The following is a 22,500-nucleotide window of genomic DNA, read 5'->3' as shown; positions in this document are numbered from 1 at the left end:
AGTGAGCTGGCAGAATTGTTAGCACGTTAGTCGAAATGCTTAGCGGTATTTCGTCTGCCGCTACGTTCTGAGTTCAAATTCCGCTGAGGTCGACTTTGCCTTTCATCCTTTCGGGGTCGATAAATTAAGTACCAGTTAATCGACTTTATCCGTGTGTCTGTCCTTGTTTGTCCACTCTATGTTAGCCCCTTGTGGGTAGTAAAGAAATATATATGTGTGTCTTGGCGCTTGTCTACAACTACTGCCTGACAACTGGCATTGGTTTGTTAGATCCCTGTAACTTAGCAGCTCGGCAGAAAAAGAGAAAAAGTACCAAGCTTAAAAGAAATGAACCTGGTACTTTTGGAGTTGATATTTTTTTCAATGAAGTTCTTCAAGATAGAGCTACAGCATGGCCACAGTCCAATGACTGAAACAAGTAAAAGACAAAAGGTATCATCATCATCATTTAATGTGTGTGTCTATATATATGTATATATATAGACATATATATATATATATAATATAGATATAGATATACACATATATATACATCCATGCATACATACATATATACATATATATATATATATATATATATATATATATTATATATATATATATATATAATATATTATATATAAATATAATATATTATGATACATATATGCATATATAAATACATACATGCACATATACATACATACACCACACACACAAATATATATCATACACACATACATAATATATTACACACATGAATATATATATATTATATATATATATATATATACCACATATATATACACATACATACATATAAATATATCATAATTTTCATTGTAATCATCTAACATCCACTTTTCTATGCTTGCATTGGTCAGATGGAATTTGTTGAGACAGATCTTTCTCTGTTCAGATGCCCTATCTATCTATCTATCTATCTATCTATCATCTATCTATCTATCTATCTATCTATCTATCTATCTATCTATCTATCTATCTATCTATCTATCTATCTATCTATCTGTCTGTCTGTCTGTCTTTCTGTCCGTTTGTCTGTCTGTCTGTCTGTCTGTCTGTCTGTCTGCCTGTATGTATGTATGTATGTGTGTATATGTGAAGGGGCATGGCTTAGTGGTTAGGGTATTTGGCTCATGATCATACGGTCATGAGTTCAATCCCTAGCTGTATATTGTGCCCTTGAGCAAGAACCTTTATTTCATGTTGCTGCATTCCACTCAGCTGGCAAGCAAAAGTAGTGCTTGTAATTTCAAAGAGCCAGCCTTGTCACATGTATGTATGTTTTTGTGTGACTGTGTTTGTCCCCTTACCATTGCTTGACAACTGATGTTGGTTGTGTTTACATTCCTGTGACTTAGCGGCTTGGCAAAAGGGACCGATAGAATAAGTACTATTTGTTCGACTAAAGGCGATGCTCCAGCATGGCCACAGTCAAATGACTGAAGCAAGTAAAAGAAATATATATATATATATATATATATATATATATAGATAGATAGATAGATAGAGAGAGGGAGAGAGAGACACACACATGCAGAGATACACTCTCTCTCTCTATATATATATATGCACACACACACACATACAATTATAAATTCGACTTAAAATGCGTATATATATATATATATATATATATATATATATTAATACATATCGACATATATGAATATTTTTAAAAGTATTTTTAAAAATATAATTATATATATATATATATATATACACATAAAAATACATGCAAATAAAACTCATGTGGGATATATATATATATAGAAAGATGTGTGAGAAAAAAAGAGAACTGATAAAAATTTTTTATGTACTAAATTTAAGAGTGGTTTAGAGTTTCAATTAAAAGATCCATAGAATTCAATGAGTTTTTAAAAAAATATATAAATGATGTATAAGGTATGTAATGCAATTTGAGCAAGTTCACTTTCTACAGCCATTTCCAGAGTTTATATCCTTGTAGAAAAATTGATGGAAATCTTACAAACCATGCGAACAATGTCCCTTTCATCAGGAAAGGTATCGTCATAAAATCACATTCTTGACAATTTTTGATTCAAAAGAAAATTTTTTGAAAAAAAATATTTTATCAGTTCTCTTTTTTTTCACACTTCTTTCCATCGATATCCCACATGGGTTTTATTTACACCTATTTTTATGTATATTTATGTAGGTATTTATATTTAAAAAAATATTTTTTAAAATATTCATACATGTCAATATATATATATATATATATATGTATAGGCATTTTAAGTCGAATTTATTACTGTATGAGTATATATTAAAAGTTGATTGCCTAATTTGTGTCTGTATCATAATTCTTATGTTGTGTCTTCGGTTCAACCCGAGCTCTTCTCATAAGAAAGAACAATAATATTATATATATATATATATATATATATATATATATATATATATATACATAGATACATATATATATACATACATACATACATACATACATATATACATACATACATATATATATATATATATATATATATATATATCAAAGTGAGTTATATCAAAGTGAGTTTATATATATATATAAATATATATATATACATATATATATACACACACGCACATATATTTTATCATACTGACAAAAAGTTTGCTTACATATACTGTTGCATATGGTTAATTTTTAGTGATAGAAGCAGTATTGTTATTTCCATTTGACATAAAAAAAGTAAAAACAAAATGTCTTAACTATCTCAGAGTTCATTGACCACTGATCAGAAGACATTCCTCTTTTTCTAAAGAAAATTATAGCAAAAAGGCTATTTCAGTTAAAAACCAAATTAGAACTTATCTATAATTTCTAGACTAATTAGCTTAATCTTTGTTTGCTTGTCTGTAATGTGATTAAATAATTATTATTTATGCAAAATGCTGTGTGTATTAGGAAAACTGGGGTAAATTTAAACAAGTTAAACTGCAATTCTTAAGCCTTTTGCTGTTAGAATTTCAATACATATTGTTTTCACTTTGGACACAAAATATGGGAAAATGCGCTGCATTGATCACTCATTAGTTTGTTTCTTATACACACTGCATACTGCATAAACAGTATTATCATTTAGTTAATCACAATTCTGACAGACCCCTAGTATATAAATTAATCTAACCATAACAGCTAACTACTAGTTTGTGTTTGATTTAAATAGCTATTTGCAGTAAGTTCTCTTTATTGACTGAGGAATGAATGGGATACTTATCCTTGAATGTGTGGTCAATGAACTCTGAAACATGTTAGGGCAATCTCCTTTGTTTTTCTATCATAAGTGAATAAATTGCTGTATTTACATCTGTTTCAATTTCCATTATGAAAGGGTTAAAATTTGCTGTTTAACTACTTCAAATTTATCTTAGATTTTCTAATAAGTCACATTGTGTCTATACATATATGCATATATATAGAGATCCATAAAGCATCAAGGCATAACAATGGGAAACATGCCACTAATTGGCCAGACAGAACCACACAAAGCAAACAGCTGAGTTATTCATTATTATCTCAGCACAGAAGGTATTGATGAATGAAGATCACTGTTGATAGGCAATCCACAATTCCGAAAGTATTCAATGATGAATGGAACCTTACAAGTGGCGTAAAAATGTAATAAAGACAGACAAATGAATTATCTGGTTTTCCTACAACTGTTTCATTAGGAGTTTTCATTTTGTCGCAAGTATAATACAATTAGTTAGGTTATGTAATGTGTTACCTAACTCCTAACTCAGGTAAGTAAGTGAGCAACTACTGTCTGATAAATCAACAAATTATCAACAAGGACTTGTTGATATATATATATATATATATATATATACACATACATACATATATATATATATATGAGTGTGTGTGGTGCTAGTTGATCTCTGCTTCCATTGGTTTTTTTATGTTGCAGATCAGATACTATCATACCTCCTAACACACACACACAGATCAAGAGAGATATTCATATCTATCTTTCTGTCCGTCTGTTTATCTATCTATCTATATACCTACCTTTCTACATACACATGCACACACACATACACGCACACACACACACACATTTTTCAAAACGAAACGACATTCCACTCATCATATTTTATGTTCTATTTATAAAAATATTTAAATATTTCCAGTCTACAAATGTCTATAAATCTGTGATGAGATATTTATATATTATGTTATATTATATTATATTACATTATATTACATTATATTATATTATATTATATTATATTATACTATATTACTGTCATATTTCATAATTTTTTTTTACAGACCCGCAATTCAGCTGCCATAACAAGAAATTTAAATGAAAGAAGAAATACAGAATCACAGTTGATAGATTCTTCCAGTCAGTTCTACTTTGTGTTAGAACCACAAAATGAATGGATAGCTTCTACTACACCAGTGGAATTCCAGAGAGCTGCTCCTGTAAATACTAATTTTATTCTTACATGGGCATTTCTGCAATAATATTGGAATTTGTGATCCTTAAGGCTACATGCGGTCTTTGAGGACCTTAATTGTGGTATTACACACACACACATGTCAAGAAAAAGGGATGCTCTGACTTTTCCTCCTCATCGTCTTTCCTTCACACACCACTTTACCCATCCATGTTTAACATGGGTAGCATTACGTGTACTTTACCCACCCCATTGTTCTTATCTGTAGTCTCTAACTCTTTCTCAGTATACCCTCTGACACTATTTTTTCCCTTTGTCCCTATAACTCCCTTGTCTAACACTGCTATTTTTCTCCCACCTTCTGCAAACTCCCCTAACAATAAGCCTGTCCAAGTGCAATGAAAACGGTCTCAGATCCTAAGGAATTGTTCTACCCATGCAAGCATAGAAACATGATGTAGGATGATGATAATACATAAATATTTTGGAGAGCTTTGGATCCTCCCTACTCAATCCACCTCAGCTTGCTTACTTCTTTGTCCTTCCTCTCTTTCGTATTACAGTGATAGCCAAAAGTTTGGAACATTTAAAAAAAAATTAAAATTGTTATGCCCAAGTACGATTCAATTCAGGATAGAGATATACTTACCTAATAACTGATCCAATGGCTCAATATCTAGAAGAAAAAATAGGCAAAATCAAAAATATAGTTCTGGACCAAATTGCTGGCGTTTAATATAACTTCGGGTATTTAATATAAAATTCTAATTTGCAAACCTATGTTCCAAACTATTGGCCATAACTGTGACCCCTTCTCCTTTCCCTTGTCTTATTCATTATTATCCCTTCCCCCAACAATTTTCCCTCTGTTGCTTTCTCAGTTAGTATCGTTTCCTAGCAATAAACTTGTTTCTTCCATCAAATATTAACTTCTACTGCTTTAGCCAAAGGGACTCTCTTTTGCCTTGCAAGTTACAAGGTGATCCCTCTAGTGTTGGTGCCATGCAAAAAGCACCCAGTATTCTACTGTAAGTAGTTGGTAAATTGAATTGAGCTGCATCAACGTTGGATTTGAGAGAGGTTTTTACGAGTCTTGCCAGGACCAAAACAACTGCTGTAGTGCTTTTGCCATGAGAAAGAATCCATCCAAAACATTCTATATAGTGGTTGATTTAAGAAGGGTGTTTAGGCCATAATCGCCAAGCCCTAGATGAGACATTGGTATACAGCAAATGTAGCAGTTACAGCTGAAAGGGTAAAAAAAATCAATGCTTGTATGCCAGTAAAGTATGTAGATTTTGATACTGGTAAGTAAATCATACCTTATATAGGAGAAGGATTTTGGTGTAACAAAAAAATGGCAATGTAATGGTAATGCTGGATGAAATGCCTCATATTTGTTATAACTCTCTGTACTGTGAGTTCAAATCCTATCAAGGTCAGTTTTGCTGTTCATCCTGTCAGGGTTGAAAAAATAATTATCAGTTTAGGTTCCGGTGAGTAGATTAGTGGAACTGGTAGAAAACTAGTTAAGATACTTCGCAGTGTCTTTCTTTTCTGTTTTTTTACAGTCTGACAATCACTCCAGCTATGTCACTGGTGCTAAGCTGTAATGGGCTCAATTTTATAGCCTTTCCTTTGGATAAGCATCAGTGGAGGGAAGAGGAAATAATTACACGCAAGGTCAACTGTCAGACCTTGTTTTCTAGAAAAACAAAAGAACAAACCTTTTATCTCAAGCATAATTACTTAATAATTAGTCTTAAAAAATTTCTTTTTATCTACAGGACTTAGTCAGAGGTGGAAAAGTTATATACAATACCCCTTAGAGACTGGTGGGAAGAGGGTTAGAAGGGAGGACATTATCATCAGATAGAATACCTACCCTGGATGCTTGCAACAGTGTGAACTTTGGTTAAAGACCATCAGATGCCAAAGAATGGTGTCAAACAGGGTGATGGATCAAGTTTGCCAAAGGTCACCCTGATGAGTTTCCATATATTTTATGACTACCAAATTTCAATCACAAGGCCGTTGCCAGCGCCGCCTTGGCTGGCTTCCGTGCCGGTGACACGTTAAAAGCTCCAACCGATCGTGGATGATGCCAGACCCCCCTGGCACCTGTGCAGGTGGCACGTAAAAAGCACCCACTACACTCACGGAGTGGTTGGCATTAGGAAGGGCATCCAGCTGTAGAAACTCTGCCAGATCAGACTGGTGCCTGGTGCAGCCCCTGGCTTCCCAGACCCCGGTCGAACCGTCCAACCTGTGCTAGTGCGGAAAACGAACGTTAAACAATGATGATGATGATGATGATGATGATGAAGGCTTTGATAAATCTGTGGCCCTCATAGGAGACACTTGCTTAAAATGTTTCACAATGGGACTGAACACAAAGTTGCAAAGTAATCTTCTCGACCACACTGTTAAACTAGCATGCATTAAAAGTCAGGATGCTGGATAAATACAAATATATTTTATACTTGAAGCTATGGTAGAAAACACTTGTTCAAGGTGCGGTGCAGTGTGATTGAACCTCAAATTCCATTGTTGCAAAGCAAACTTCCTACCCATTCAACCATAACTGATATGTAGAGATTTTTAATCCTTTACAACATTTTTAAGCCCCAATATGACTTTTGCCCTCTCAAGGTGCAAGCTTTAATCCTGTTATAACTGACAAATTCCACTCTAGATTAACAACATTAAGCAAGTTTTTCAGCTCTGCAACTTCCCTTTTATCTATACTGTTACTAAGCAGTAAGATGTGACTGGTTATTATTAAAAAGATATTAAAATATTTCCGGCACGTAAAAAGCACCAATCCGAACGTGGCCATTCCCAGCTGCACTTGGCCCCTGTGTCAGTGGCACGTAAAAAGCACCCACTACACTCACGGAGTGGTTGGCGTTAGGAAGGGCATCCAGCTGTAGAAACACTGCCAGATTAGACTGGAGCCTGGTGCAGCCTTCTGGCTTCCCAGATCCCGGTTGAACCGTCCAACCCATGCTAGCATGGAAAACGGACATTAAATGATGATGACGATGAGGCATAATACTTCCTGAGTTTCATAGGGTCAGTTTTCTGGGTTCTGTGATGTTTTTATTTCCCCCTAGATGAGAATCCAGTTTATTGCAAATGCATAACACTAGGACTTATAAGAGACCCAGCACATCTTAGAAGTTTGGTGAAGGCTCAATATTTTCATCAACATGATCGAACTATTGAATAACACTAGTTAAACTATTTTAAGATAAGCTTCAGGGGAATTTATTATTTCTTCAAAATATATGGAATTTACTTTGAAATATCATCTCTGTCAAATATAATCTCTTTGATAAGTCTAAATAAATATATCCTCATATTAATTTTGGTATTTCATACTATAGCAGATTCCTCTATATTTTTCTTATTTCTTCCAAATTTCGCTGGTTCTTTTCTTTAGTTTTTTTTTTTTATTAAAAGATTAAAAATTATTGATTTTAAGAAGAAAGATTATATTTGTGTCAATTTTCAATTTAAAAAAAATTTTCTTTTTATTATTATTTAAGACAAAATACAAAGAAAGCATTATCAGAAAGTGAAAATTACTAATTCTGAATTTGAAAAGTGATGCAAAGAGGCAACACTTCACATTATGAAGCTGTTTCATTAAACAGACAAAACTAATTCCCAAATGTCTATCACCAAAAATGTCTCCAGAGATCTTTTCCATTGATAGTTAATAATTCTTCAGCCATATTGACACAGTTTATTAGAATTCTATCTTCCAAAGTTTCAATATCTTATAGATATGATTTCCAGCTAATTTATATTTTAGGTTTCAACACTTTGATATATTTTGTAAAGATTTTTGTCTCGGAAACATAGATGGCTATCAGTTTCTTTTTTAAAAATATTTATGATACCTGTCATACTTCATCATTGAGAACTGGCATAATTAATGTTTAATTAATGTCTTTAACTTAATCTTCATCATTTAAAAAAATATTGTACAATATATCACACATTTTTCTATTTACCATTTTATTCTTGTGGAAGGACTTCGACTGATAAGCATATTTTACTATAGAGATTTCTCACTGTTTATATTCTTTTCTCTTTGATTTTCTTTGGTGAGATTACATTTGAAATATTATCAAAACATCCTTCTGCTGTTTGAAATCATTAACTACAGGTAGATCCTTGGCATATGACTATGATACTAAAGATGCTGTCTTACTATAGGGTATGAGACATTTTCATGCAGCCATTTTGGTGCCACTTATTTGGTGTCAGTGATTTCAATGCTGACATAACTGGCATCAAAATTATAATATTTCTCTTGCTCTCCCTATCACTTTCTCTCTTTCTCTCTCTCTTTCTCTGTTTATGTGTGTGAGCATATTTCTTTTTATGCATCTGAGGAAAGGGAAGATGTCTCTGTCAGTCATGTTGAATTAATAAATTGTACTGTCTCTCTCTCCCCACTCTTTCACTTTCCCTCACTCTTTCGATCTGTATGTGTATATTTCTGTGTGTGCTCGCGTGTGTGTGTGTGTGTGTGCTCGCGTGTGTGTGTGTGTGTCTGTGTGTATGTGCGCGCATGTGTGTGTAAGTGTGTGTGTGTATGGATGAAAGGCAAAATCGACCCTGGCGGCATTTGAACTCAAAATATTTAGATGGGTGAAATACTACTAAGCATTTTGCCCAGGGTGTTAACAATTCAGCCTTAATCCTTTATATAATCATTTTCTACTCAAGGCACAAGGCCTGACATTTTTGGGGAGGAGGCTAGTCGATTAGATTGTCCCCAGTACTCAACTGGTACTTAATTAATCGAACCCGAAAGAATGAAAGGCAAAGCTGACCGTGGCAGAATTTGAACTCAGAACATAAAGACAGATGAAATAACTTATTTACATTATTTACATTCGACGGATATTTGTCCTCATCTTGTTTGTTTTTAACATGTCGTCTCGGCTGATATACCCTCCAGCCTTTTTCAGATGTCTTGGGGTAAATTCTGAACCTGGGTTCTCATTCCTAAGGTATTTTTCAATGTTGTTATTATTATTATTATTGTTATTGTTCAGGTCACTACTTGGAATTGAACTCAGAATCACTCTTAACCACTATGCCATATGCCTGTGGGCATATAACTGTTGAATGTAAATAATGTAAATAATGTACATAGTTCCTCATCACTTAAATATAGAAGATGAAATACTGCTAAGCATTTTGCCTGATGTGCTAACGTTTCTGCCAGCTCACTGCTTTTAATCCTTTACATAATACTAAAAGAATGGGGTGGTTTCTATATAAATGCCTTTCAATATAGAGTCTACTTGGATAGGGCTGACCTAGGGTTAAGCATGTGGAGATGGAGCTACAAGAAATGATTTATAAGTAGAAAAGATCTAAGATCAATGACCCATTGGTATTTTGGCTGTTTTGTTTTCTATTGACTTGCTTGACTTTATTTTCCCCTCCATATTGGAACAGTCATTTTTCTTCCCTTTGTCTCTGAGATAAAGGTATTTAACTAGCAGATTAACAAGGTTTTACTTGAAGCTAAGACAGGGATTATAACTTGAGCTATAGATTCAATATTTTTATGGTTTTCATAACCTTTATTAGTAATTATTATTATTTTTAGTTTCTTACATTAACGCAAATCCACACATTTTCAGGGTAAAATCGATTGAATAAATCTTAGTTCATGTCAGAAACCTGAGTGGATAAAAAGCAAAGTTGACCTCAGCAGGATTTGAACTCAGATTAAAATATAAATCCAATATTCTACAGTTTCCACTTCTTTACTTCTTTAGTTAATATTACCTTTTAAAACCCAGTGTAAAAGTCAGTTTTGATGTCTGAGACAGGGGATCAACAAACTGAATGTATTATGGCTTTTAGGTTCATCCTTCTTCATTCCAAATTTGGATACAATTGGTGTTAGTTAAATTTGCCTTTCATGCTACTAAGTTCACCTCTGCCTTTCATTTTGAATCAAGTCAGATGTAACTGATAGCCATCTCAAGAAAAGTCGATGTTATTATTATTATTATTATTGTTATTGTTCAGGTCACTACTTGGAATTGAACTCGGAATCTTGGGGTTAGTAGCCCACACTCTTAACCACTATGCCATATGCCCGTGGGCATATGGCTAAAGAAAACAACATTATGACACATTGTGCAAATTTTTCTGTTCTGTACAAACTATCCAATAATACTCTGTTATACAAAGAAACAATAAATATTTATAGAGCTCCACTGTTAATTGTAAGATGCTCATGATACGGTATCGTGGCAAAGAAGATGTTGGTTAATGCAGGGTACCTATTCGAATGAGTGCGTGTCAGAAGGCTAGTAACATTTAAATATATCCCTCTCTCTCTTTCGGAGAGGTACAAGCACCTACATGCACATGTACACACACGGCAGTAACTTCCGCCTACCGAATTCAATCACAAAGCTTCGGTCGGCTCAGGGCTATAGCGGAAGACACCTACCCAAAGTGCCATGCAGTGGGACTGAACCTGAAACCATGTAGCTAGGAAGCAAGCTCCCTAACCACAGAGCCATGCCCGCGCCTACAAAAATGTATGCACATATACACAGCGCTAAGCGGGTGGCAAGTTTTCTATGGCCAGATGCCCTTCCTGACGTGCAGGAGTGGCTGTGTGGTAAGTAGCTTGCTAACCAACCACATGGTTCCGGTTCATCTTCTGCTATAGCCCCGGGCCGACCAATGCCTTGTGAGTAGATTTGGTAGACGGAAACTCAAAGAAGCCCATCGTATATATGTATATATATGTGTGTATGTGTATGTTTGTGTGTTTGTGTTTGTCCCCCTAGCATTGCTTGACAACCGATGCTGGTGTGTTTATATCCCCATCACTTAGCGGTTTGGCAAAAGAGACCAATAGAATAAGGACTGGGCTTACAAAGAATAAGTCCCGGGATCGATTTGCTGAGACTAAAGGTGGTGCTCCAGCATGGCTGCAGTCAAATGACTGAAACAAGTAAAAGAGTATGTCTTCAAAATTAAATTTTATCTCCTTTCTTTCAGAACCGTCATTCAGCTACTCTAGCAAGGAACCTTAATGAAAGGCGGAATACAGAATCGCAACTGATAGATTCCTCAAGCCAATTCTATTTTGTGCTTGAACCTCAAAATGAGTGGAAAGCATCAACTACAGCAATTAAACCACAGATGACTTCACAGGTATATATATTTCTTTTATATATTTGTTGTGCAAGATTTTTTTGTGTGAAGTCGTGTGTTGAAACAGATATTGTTATATTTCGGAATGGTCATTTTGCCAGTTTAGCCAATAAATGGCTGACGGTTAGTAAGGAGAGACACAAATAAGAAAGAAGAAAACAAAGGACCACTGATGCGGTCACAGGAGTGTGACGAAAGAACTCTGGCCGAAATAAGATTAAGATTAATGTAAAAAATAAATAACACTGAAGCAAAGTAACACCAAATATATTGTGCATGTGTTTTTATTGGCTAAACTGGCAAAATGACCCTTCCTAAATACAACAATATATTTCTTTTGTTATAAATCAAATAGATTATCATACTTTGAGTTAGCTTGTACAGGTGTAGGTATTAAAACAATCAAATACTTTAGAAGAGAATATCTAGGACACTGTTGAGGTGGCGGTGGGGTGGGAGTGTCATCATCAGCAAAGCAGTTAAATCATAAAAAATTGCTAAAAAAACAAAAAATGGAGTGAAAAAGTCCATTGTTTCAGACCTTTGTAATTTATTTTTTAACTTCAAACATTTATAATTACTTTGTAAATGTTTAATGGAACCTAACATTTCACCATGTTCAGCAGTTGTATAGTCACACCAAAACAACTATTTAGTTCTATGTAAATAATTTTATTGTAAGTCACATGCCCATTTGATTCATAAAACAGTTTGGAATATTACTACATCTTTTTGTTATATGATGCATTTAGAACAAAATTCTTTGGTCGAATCTATCATTCTCCAAATCATACACACACTCATGTATATATATATGTATATGTGTGCATATATATATATATATATATATATTTATGTGTGTGTCTGTGTTCCCCCACCATCGCTTGACAACTGATTTTAGTGTGTTTATGTCCCTGTAACTTAGTAGTTCAGCAAAAGCAACCAACAGAATAAGTATTAGGCTTACAAAGAATAAGTCCTGGGATTGATTTGTTTGACTAAAGGCAGTGCTCCAGCATGGCAGCAGTCAAATGACTGAAGCAAGTAAAAGAATAAAAGAATAAAAAGAGTATATATATATATATATAAATATATAATATATATAACATACATACATCTATATATATATATATATATATATATATATATATATATATATATACACACATATATTAATGCTTGTTTTTACATTCAGTTATACTAAAAATAAATTTGCATTAATCTTTATACTTTTGTAGAGTACAAGTTTATTATTCTTAAAGAAGAATGTTGTCGACAGTGACTTCGAAATTTTAGCTAGCTAAGCCATTGTTGGACAGTCCAATGACAACTTAGTTGGCTGAAACTACGAAGTTACTCTCAACAACATTCTTGTTTAAGAATAATATATATATATATATATAATATATATATATATATATATATATATATATATATATATATAATTATTATTTGAGGGAATAAAATCCAAACTTACAAGGAAAAAAATTCAATTTAGAAATACTAAATCAAATTTCACACAACATAATATATATATATATATATAATAAAATTAGAAAAAATCCCACCTTTTATCAATTCAAAATGAACAATTAAATTACACCATCTAGAAAATTACATATAATAGAAATATTAATATTAAAATAACAATAAAATGTCGATGATTAAGTAAATTGCAAAAATAATAAAAACGTATATAATATATATAGCTAATAAAAAAAAAACATATATCAGAGAGTAGCACACTCTGAGAAATAGAGCAGTAATTATTGCAACAAAATTTTATATAGAGTTACATAAGATTTTGCACCCATAAAGCCAAAACCTTGTGGACTGCTCAACATAGTCTATATAGAGTCTGACGAGCTGTTGTTATTATATATATATATAGTAGAGTGATGGACCCTACTGAAAAAATTTGTTCTTGATTTCTCATAGTAAAAAAAGATGTAGTACTTTTCCACAGTGCCATATGATCAAACTGGTTATCTAGCTTACAAAACAAATTATTAATATATAAATACATTGCCATTTAGGGGTGACTATGTAACTGCTGAGCATGGTGAGATGTTAGGTTTCATTGAAACAGTAGACTTTGGTCATAAGCATATACAAAGTAATTATAAAAGTTTGAAGGCAAAAATACATTATAAGAGTCTAAAATAATAGATGTCTATTTGTCATAAGAAACAAATTTTCTGTAATTTATTATTTTCTTTTACTAATTTTATGATTTAACTTTTTACTAATAAAGATCGCCAGCCATTGGACTGACCTTGAATTTTCTGGGTTTGCATACGTTGATATATCATCTTGTTTAACCTACCATCTGGTCCTGGTGTGCCTTTAGTGGAATTCACTTTCAAGCACTTGAGTCCTATGTCAGAAGATAGCTTCTCCTTTCCTCTAATCAGAGTATGAGGCCCCTAAAAAGATCATGGGAACTGACCTTTTCCCTTAGATTAAGTCCACGACCACGTCTTATACATTTATATTTATATATATATAAATATAAATTTATATATATATATATATATATATAAAGGGAAAGTTTAAGAAAATAAACAAAAGACGAAGGCAGGTGGTGTACAAACAAACAAATGTATTAGTATAGTGCTCAGGAATAGAAAACGTCTTTTACGTTTCGAGCCTACGCTCTTCGGCAGAAAGATACACAGAAAAAAACAAGGAGAGAAAATTCATATATATATTTATATATATATAAATATATATATATATATATAAACCAATGAGTTTATCCAAAGAATTATCTATATATATATATATATATATATATATACTCATTTTATTCTTTTATTCTTTTACTTGCTTCAGGCATTTGACTGCAGCCATGCTGGAGCACTGCCTTTAGTCAAACAAATCAATCCCAGGACTTATTCTTTGTAAGCCTAATACTTAAAGAGAAAATTGGATTTTGATACTCAGTTACTTTCTTAACGTCCATTTGCTCAAGATTTCTTTCAGTTTGTCATTATCATTGCACAACCATGTGGTTATATTCTCTGACCAATCATATGGTTCCATTACCAGTGATTTTAGGCCATAGAGCATCATACAATTCATTTATGTTGACATTCATCTTCATCATTATCATCATTATTATTATTATTGGGGTCTATAGGGTGAAATGACATTCTTCCGAGTAACTGGTAAACTTCCAAGTTGATTTTGGTGTCTGTCTAGTTAGAAATTACTTAAGTGCAATTACTTTAGGAATGACATCTTCATATTTCTCAGCTGCATAACTCAATGATTTCATACTTAATTAACTGATAAAGTGGATGGGGAGGAGGTCCCCAAAAGGGTTCACAGGGAGTAGCGTCCCTGCCTTCCTGAGCTAGTTTTCCTCCACATTTCTTAAAAATCGTGGTTGAGGCCTTGGTCTCGGGACCACTCATGTCTAAAAACTGAGGTTGTGGGTAAGCAAGAGCATACTCCCCATAGAAAATCCAGCTCCAAAAATACCTCATGATAGCAAGGGAGTATGGGCAAAAGTTGGGGCGGGCTGCATCTGCCTACCTCAGTTGCTATGGCATTGAAGTAGATCCGGCCACCCCTTTTAACAGGGACAGAACCCAGATTTAAAACACTGGATGATGATGATGATGATGATGATGATGATGGTGAGGTAATTAAGTAACATATGCCATACTCTAGATTTCATCTCATATGCCTTAGCATTGACTATGTAATTCTGCTATAAGAATATGTTCCATTAAATAACTAGGGGGTCACCATAATCAACTATTCCCTTCCCTAACAAAAAAATCTGGCTTTGTACTAACTAAATAAATTATTATTATTCAATGAATTTTTGTATGTTGAAATTCTGCCAGGATCAACATTGTCATTTGTGACTCAGGTGTAGATAAAATTGTACCAGTAATGTACTGGGAATGAGACAGTTGACTAAACTCCTCTGCATTGCCAGATTTAGGCATAAGCTAAATGAGCTACAGTGTAGGACCTCACAATACGCAAGATTTTCAAAATAATTAAAGACATATATGTCTTCAAATTTTGTGAAACCTGGTATATTTTTTTCTACAAAGATTATTCAAAGTTTATATAGCTTAAGGCCTTTTCAAATTAAAAGCCCAGCATTTGCTTATCCTTTACAATTTATGATCTTGTTTTACTGTGAAGGATTAAGGGGGCTGAAGACAGAGGTTTTCTCTGCTGGCTAACTAGTTTCTTATCAACTTCTTCAAGTACCACTTGAAGAGGAAGGTCAAAGTAAAAACAGATTTGATCGCCACGCCAGTAAATTTGCTGAAAGGTGAGATGAGAGCGGCGAGTGTGGTATGACTGAGTGGGCCTATTCTGAATATTAAACTACAGACCAAAGCACACTATTAGATGAGGGCATCTGTCCTTGGTAATTTGGGTCATCAGGGATTGTAAGGTTTTCTAATTGGACCATTGGTGGCTGTCTCCATTTAAGGGACATATGTACAGTATATTATATGCCATTCCTTTCATTTGTATTCTACTACACTTTTAATCTTTTCCTGGTTTTAGTCATTGAACTGTGGTCATGCTGGGGCACCGCCTTCAAGGGTTTTAGTCGATCATATCGACCCCAGCGCTTATTTCAGTCAGGTACTTATTTTATTGATCTCTATTTGTTGAATTACTATATTATGCTTTTGATGTAAAGAAATACAGGTTGACATTTTGGTTTACACCAGTAAACATATACTCTGATACACACTCACATGCACACACACACACACACACAAGTGTGTGTGTATAATGTATGTATATATATCTATATATATATGTATATATAAAAATTATTTGAGGGAATATAAATCCAAACTTACAGGGAAAAAAAATTCAATTTAGAAATGCTAAATCAAATTTCACACAATATAATATATATATATAAAAAATTAGAAAAAAACACCTTTTATCAATTCAAAATGAACAATTAAATTACACCATCTAGAAAATTACATATAATAGAAATATTAAAATTAAAATAACAATAAAATATCATTGATTAAGTAAATAGCAAAAAAAAAAAAAATAAAAACGTATACAATTAGTAGAATAACCAATTATATATGTTTTATATATAATTATATAGAATATATGTATACATATGTATGTATGTATGTACACACACACATATGCATATGCACAGTTTTTTTCAGAAAAAGAAAGAAGCCAGCTAAATACAATCTGTAAGCAGGACATTATAAATATGCAAAACTGTTCTCTAGTTCAAAATGTAACATCATCGCTTTTGTAACTGACATTCGATCGATGGGGGTTTTGCATCTTTGTCAGAGACCAGTAAAGACCAGTAAAGACCAAACACACATAATGAATACAACTTCAACACTCTAGTATTGGTCAGTCTAAATGTAAAGCAGAAGACATTTGCCCAAGGTACTGGGCAGAGGAATTGAACCTAAAACTATAAAGTTGTAAAGTGAACTTCTTAACTACATACACCATGTCTGCACTTTTTTGTTTTTCTTTAACTGTATTCATGAAACCTCCCTGAAAGCATGTTAATCTTTCTATATATTTTTTTTTCTTGACCCCAAATACCTATTTTTCTTTGGAGTTACTTGTGTGATTAACTCATGGTCAACTTTTATCTATCATCTCATCTGTGAAGTCATCTTCCATCAGCACAACACAGTAAACTGTAGCGGAAGAAGAGAAGAGTCTGGTCAATTCAGTTGATTAGGCCTTGAACCAATGCAAAAAATACCACCTCCTCGGACTCTTCATTCCTTCACCCTCAGCCTCTTCCCTCTCTCTACCTCAGTCTTCTCCTTCCCACTGCCTCAGCCTGCTCCCTCCCTCCTTCTCAGCCTCTTCCTCAGCATCCTGCCTCCTTCCTTCATAGCGTCCTCCTCAGCATCCTTCCTCCCCCCCACTCAGCGTCCTCTCTCCCTCCTCCTTAGCCTGCTCTCTCCCCCTCCTCACCACAACAGCAATGATGAGGATGATGATGATGATGACAACCACCACCACCACCACTATCATCATTCCCCTATTATTTACTTATTTATTGTGGCTTTGACCAGATTTGAAACCACGTGATTATAAGCAGAATGGAGATAGGAAGTTACTAGGTACATAAAACGAAAATGACTTCAGGTTACTAGGAATGATCAAAATCAAGTCTTTAGTCTTTAGTCTTTATACCATGAGCTTATTACCACATCATCATCATCGTTGAACGTCCGTTCTCCATGCTAGCATGGGTTGGACAGTTCGACTGGGATCTGGGAAGCCAGAAGGCTGCGCCAGGCTCCAGTCTCATCTGGCAGTGTTTCTACAGCTGGATGTCCTTCCTAATGCCAACCACTCCGTAAGTGTAGTGGGTGCTTTTTATGTGCCACCGGCACAGGTGCCAGATGAGGCTGGCAACGGCCATGATCGGATTGGTGCTTTTTACGTGCCACAGGCATGGAAGCCAGTCAAGGCGGCGCTGGTATCAGCCACGTTTGGATGGTGCTTTTTACGTGCCACTGGCACAGGGATCATAACTACAATTTCCATTGATTTTTGATGTTGATGTACTTGACTCAATAGGTCTCCTCAAGCACAGGGTCGAAACGGTGTTTCTTTATATGTTTCACATATAAGTCATATAAAATAGCTGGATGTATGAAGTTGTAGCAACTTCAATGTGTGGTGAACTTTTATTATCATTATTAGTTGGAATTGCAATCCATCCATTTATCTTCTTTGACCACAATTCCTTGCAGAGAGTCATGGAGGTAGAGCCCTTAGGCATCTCCTCCATAAGGTCCAATCAGAAACAACCATCATCAAATTTTCTGGCTGGATTCCCAAGTATGACCAACTGAGAATATGGATCTTATCTAGCCATCTCATTCTTTGGGCTACCCCTAGGCTTCCTGCCAGTTGGCTCGGCTTGAAGAATCCATCTTGTGATTCTTCCAAGAATCCATCTTGAAATTCTAATCACATGTCTGAATGTAGTTTTATAGCAAATGGTTTACAGTTGATTAGGTTAACTGTACATTTACTAGAATGAAAACGAAGATTCTAAAACCAATATTAAGTAGTACAAACCGTCATCGTCATTTTTTAACGTTCATATTCTATGCTGCTATGGGTTGGACAGTTTTACTGGACCCGATGGTACAAGGATTACATCATGCTCCACTGTCTATAAATGGATGCCCTTCATAATGCCAACCACTTTACAAAGTGCATTGGGTACTTTTTTCATGTCACCAGCAACAGTGAGGTTGTCATGCAATTTGCAAGACTATGAACCTTGAGTGAGGAGGAAAAGTTTATGCTGGGAGAATAAGGAGTAGAAGTGGGTATAGTATGAGAGAAAAAGATGGGAACATAGCAAGTTTCTTACTATAGAGGAGCTATATGAATACTAGAGGAATACTATATGAATACTATATGAATACTATATGAATACTTAGAGGAGCTATATGAATACTTAGATTTTAGAAGAGAAGATGGGAGTGACCAAGGTGGAGGTTAAAAGAGATAAAAAATAATGGTGATGAGGCATCAGGGTGGACATTCAAAGTACAAGATAGGTAAAAATGAGTGGGGAAGTGGGGCCAGGAATTAGTTAGAGAGTAGGGTATGTCTGATAGTGTAGAACAAGGCTTTCTGAAAGCAATGGGTTTCACAGAAGTTCTGAATGATAGTCATATTTTCTATTGAAAATATTGATTGTAACACAATGACATACAGTTATACTCCAGAGCAAGATGAATGCAAGTACATTGGTTTTTTCAGAGAAATATACAGTTTTTACTGACATGTCCCAAAAGTCCAAACTGCTTTGGTTTTGCTGGTAGTGACACAAAATCTGCATGTAGTATATATCTGTTGAATGTCATTTAAAATGTCAACAGAAGTCAGTCTCCTTTTCTACATCAATAAACTGTGGATGTATCAACTCGGCCCCAATTATTTCAGTAATTTTTTATGGCCACCCTGATTGAAGATGATCAAAAGAACCACTGGTTTTATTAAGGATGTCTTCAAGGCGCAGGAGTGGCTGTGTGGTAAGTAGCTTGCTAACAAACCACATGGTTCCGGGTTCAGTCCCACTGCGTGGCATCTTGGGTAAGTGTCTTCTGCTATAGCCCCGGGCCGACCAATGCCTTGTGAGTGGATTTGGTAGACGGAAACTGAAAGAAGCCTGTCATATATATGTATATATATATGTATGTGTGTGTGTGTATGTTTGTGTGTCTGTGTTTGTCCCCCTAGCATTGCTTGACGACTGATGCTGGTGTGTTTACGTCCCCGTCACTTAGTGGTTCGGCAAAAGAGACCGATAGAATAAGTACTGGGCTTACAAAGAATAAGTCCCTGGGTCGATTTGCTCGATTAAAGGCGGTGCTCCAGCATGGCCGCAGTCAAATGACTGAAACAAGTAAAAGAGAAAAAAAAGAGAATATAATAACCAGCATCCAACTTCAGCATCTAAAGCCCAAAACATGGACTTCACCATATACAGTCGGATTATTCTCGATCACATCTCTGATCACAAGTTATCTCAGCATATTTTAGAATGATATAATCATCATCATCGTTTAAAGTCTGCTTTCCATGGGTTGGACAGTTGGACTGGGGTCTGGGAAGCCAGAAGGCTGCACCAGGCCCAGTCTGATCTGGCGGTGTTTCTATAGCTGGATGCCCTTCCTAATGCCAACCACTCCGTGAGTGTAGTGGGTGCTTTTTACGTAACACCAGCACAGGTGCCAGATGAGGCTGGCAACGGCCATGATCGGATGGTGCTTTTTACGTGCCACCGGCACGGAGGCCAGTCGGGGGCGGCGCTGACAACGGCAATGTTCGGATGGTTCTCTTACATGCCCCCGGCACTGGTATCACAACTACAATTTCCATTGATTTTGATCGATTTCAATTTCAATTTCACTTGCCTCAACAGGTCTTCACAAGTAGAGTTTTGTGTCCCAAGAAGGAAAGGTATGCATAAGTGGGCTGGCTACATCCCAGGTAGAGGCCACCGGTTATGGTCTCACTTGTCCTGCCGGGTCTTCTCACGCACAGCATACTTCCAAAGGTCTCGGTCACTAGTCATTGCCTCGGTGAGACCTAATGTTCGAAGGTTGTGCTTCACCACCTAATCAAAAGATTATTAAGTAATAATAATATTTCATACATTTTTAAAACAGTAAAGTTCATTCGTGTGGCTTTGTTAATACTTGGTTGCTAGTAAACTCAATACATAATAATTACTCAGTAAAGTAAACACACACACAAAGGCAAAGGTAAATGAGAAAAAATATAATTTAGTCAACTTTGGTACAGATCTGATTCAATCACCAGATAAATTATTATATTACGGGATTAACAATTGCTTCCTAGAAGAAGCCTGGGAATTCCTGGTTGGATAAATGAAACAGTTTACCAATGAAAATCTGAAGTAAAATAGAGTATCCAGGGGCAGAGTTTTCTATGGTTAGATGCTCTTTCAGTTGCCAACCTCCATTTGTTTCCAAGCGGGTAAATAATCTTTCAAGTGGTTGAGCAACAAGCATTCTGGATATGCTTATGCAGAGAATTGGAAGCAAACGACACCCTATGAACGAAATGTTTGCTTACAAAGATCACACAACATATCAAAACATGTCAAGAAACCTGGACATGTTTTTTGCAATGAATGCACTTAATGACATCATCAGTGACCCATTGTTTACTGTCAGCAAACACACACGACGACTAGGGAAATACAAACTCACTCACACAAACACACATATGCATGTGCGCATGCATGCACACACACGCACATCCATACATGCATACACACACACACGTACACACACTACATGCTTCTTTTAGTTTCCTTATACAAAATCTACTCCTAAGGCTTTTGGCCAACCAGAGGTTATAGTAGAAGACAATTGCCCATGCAGGAAGACAGAACCTGAGACCATGTGGTCAGGAAGTAATCTTTTTAACTACACCACCTTGCCAAATTCCATTACATTAAATTATTATTTTGTATGGTGTTTCTGACACTTCCAAATTAACATTCAAATTCCAAATGACGCATATCTTGTTAGTCTTTTGAATTGTTCCTTAGGAACAATTCAAGAAGCCGAATTCAAGGACCTAGGATTGCTCTATCCACATTGTTCAATGCAAGGTAGTCTGTGTCTTGCCGAGAAATACATGACACATTGGATATATAATGGGGATTATGACGTCTCAAACAAAACAGATTAGCTGCTGTTCTGCAGTGGACTGACCTTAGTCTGGACACATGTTATTGTGGATGTCATTAAAGTGCTTCGATGATTTTGACAGTGAAGTCAGTTATGATTCAATCATGCTAAATTGACTTAAGAAAAAAAAATTTGGATCACCATGTTGGTCCAAAGTAGGATGTAACCAAAACAAAATTTGTTTACGGAAGCTTATGGTCATTTTCATTAATCCCTTTTTGCTTCCACTTCTACCTTTCCTTCCATCGTCTTCACCATCAACACCACCACCACCAACAGTACCACCACCACTACCACCAACACCACCTCTACTTCATTGCCCTCCTCCTCGTTGTCATCCACCTCGTTGTTGTCCTCCTCCTTGTCCTTGTCGTCCTCATCCTCCTTGTCCCCTCCCTCCACCTCTCCACCCGTCCTCCTGCTCTCTTTCCATCTTGTCTGTCACATCACTATCGCTGATTTGATACCTGTTATTCCATACTGACAGGCACTGAATGAATTGATGGGATTATTCTTGTCTGAGCAGGCAGCCCTACATTCTCATCTTGTCATCTCTTCTTCCATGGTCTGCATCTGCTACAAAGCGAAGAAACTTCCAACAAATTCCACCATCATTGACAAT

The 22,500-nt window shown here is 35.2% G+C and overlaps 1 protein-coding gene across 6 annotated transcripts in view; it reads left to right on the top strand.

Annotated features, from left to right (window-relative positions):
• LOC115219230 (protocadherin beta-15) overlaps positions 1 to 22,500 on the top strand; it is a 249,030-nt gene that overhangs the window by 138,026 nt on the left and 88,504 nt on the right. For all 6 annotated transcript variants that reach the window (XM_029789369.2, XM_036508632.1, XM_029789368.2 and 3 more), the window contains 3 exons: positions 4,289 to 4,444; positions 11,476 to 11,631; positions 16,174 to 16,254. In XM_029789369.2, the coding sequence (XP_029645229.1) occupies positions 4,289 to 4,444; positions 11,476 to 11,631; positions 16,174 to 16,254 (393 nt within the window). The remainder of the gene's footprint in view (positions 1 to 4,288; positions 4,445 to 11,475; positions 11,632 to 16,173; positions 16,255 to 22,500) is intronic.

Source organism: Octopus sinensis, linkage group LG14, assembly GCF_006345805.1.
Source record: "Octopus sinensis linkage group LG14, ASM634580v1, whole genome shotgun sequence".
NCBI classification, from domain to species: domain Eukaryota; kingdom Metazoa; phylum Mollusca; class Cephalopoda; order Octopoda; family Octopodidae; genus Octopus; species Octopus sinensis.
The sequence above is the reverse complement of the archived record's forward strand: the minus strand, read 5'-3'. Positions and strand labels throughout refer to the sequence as shown.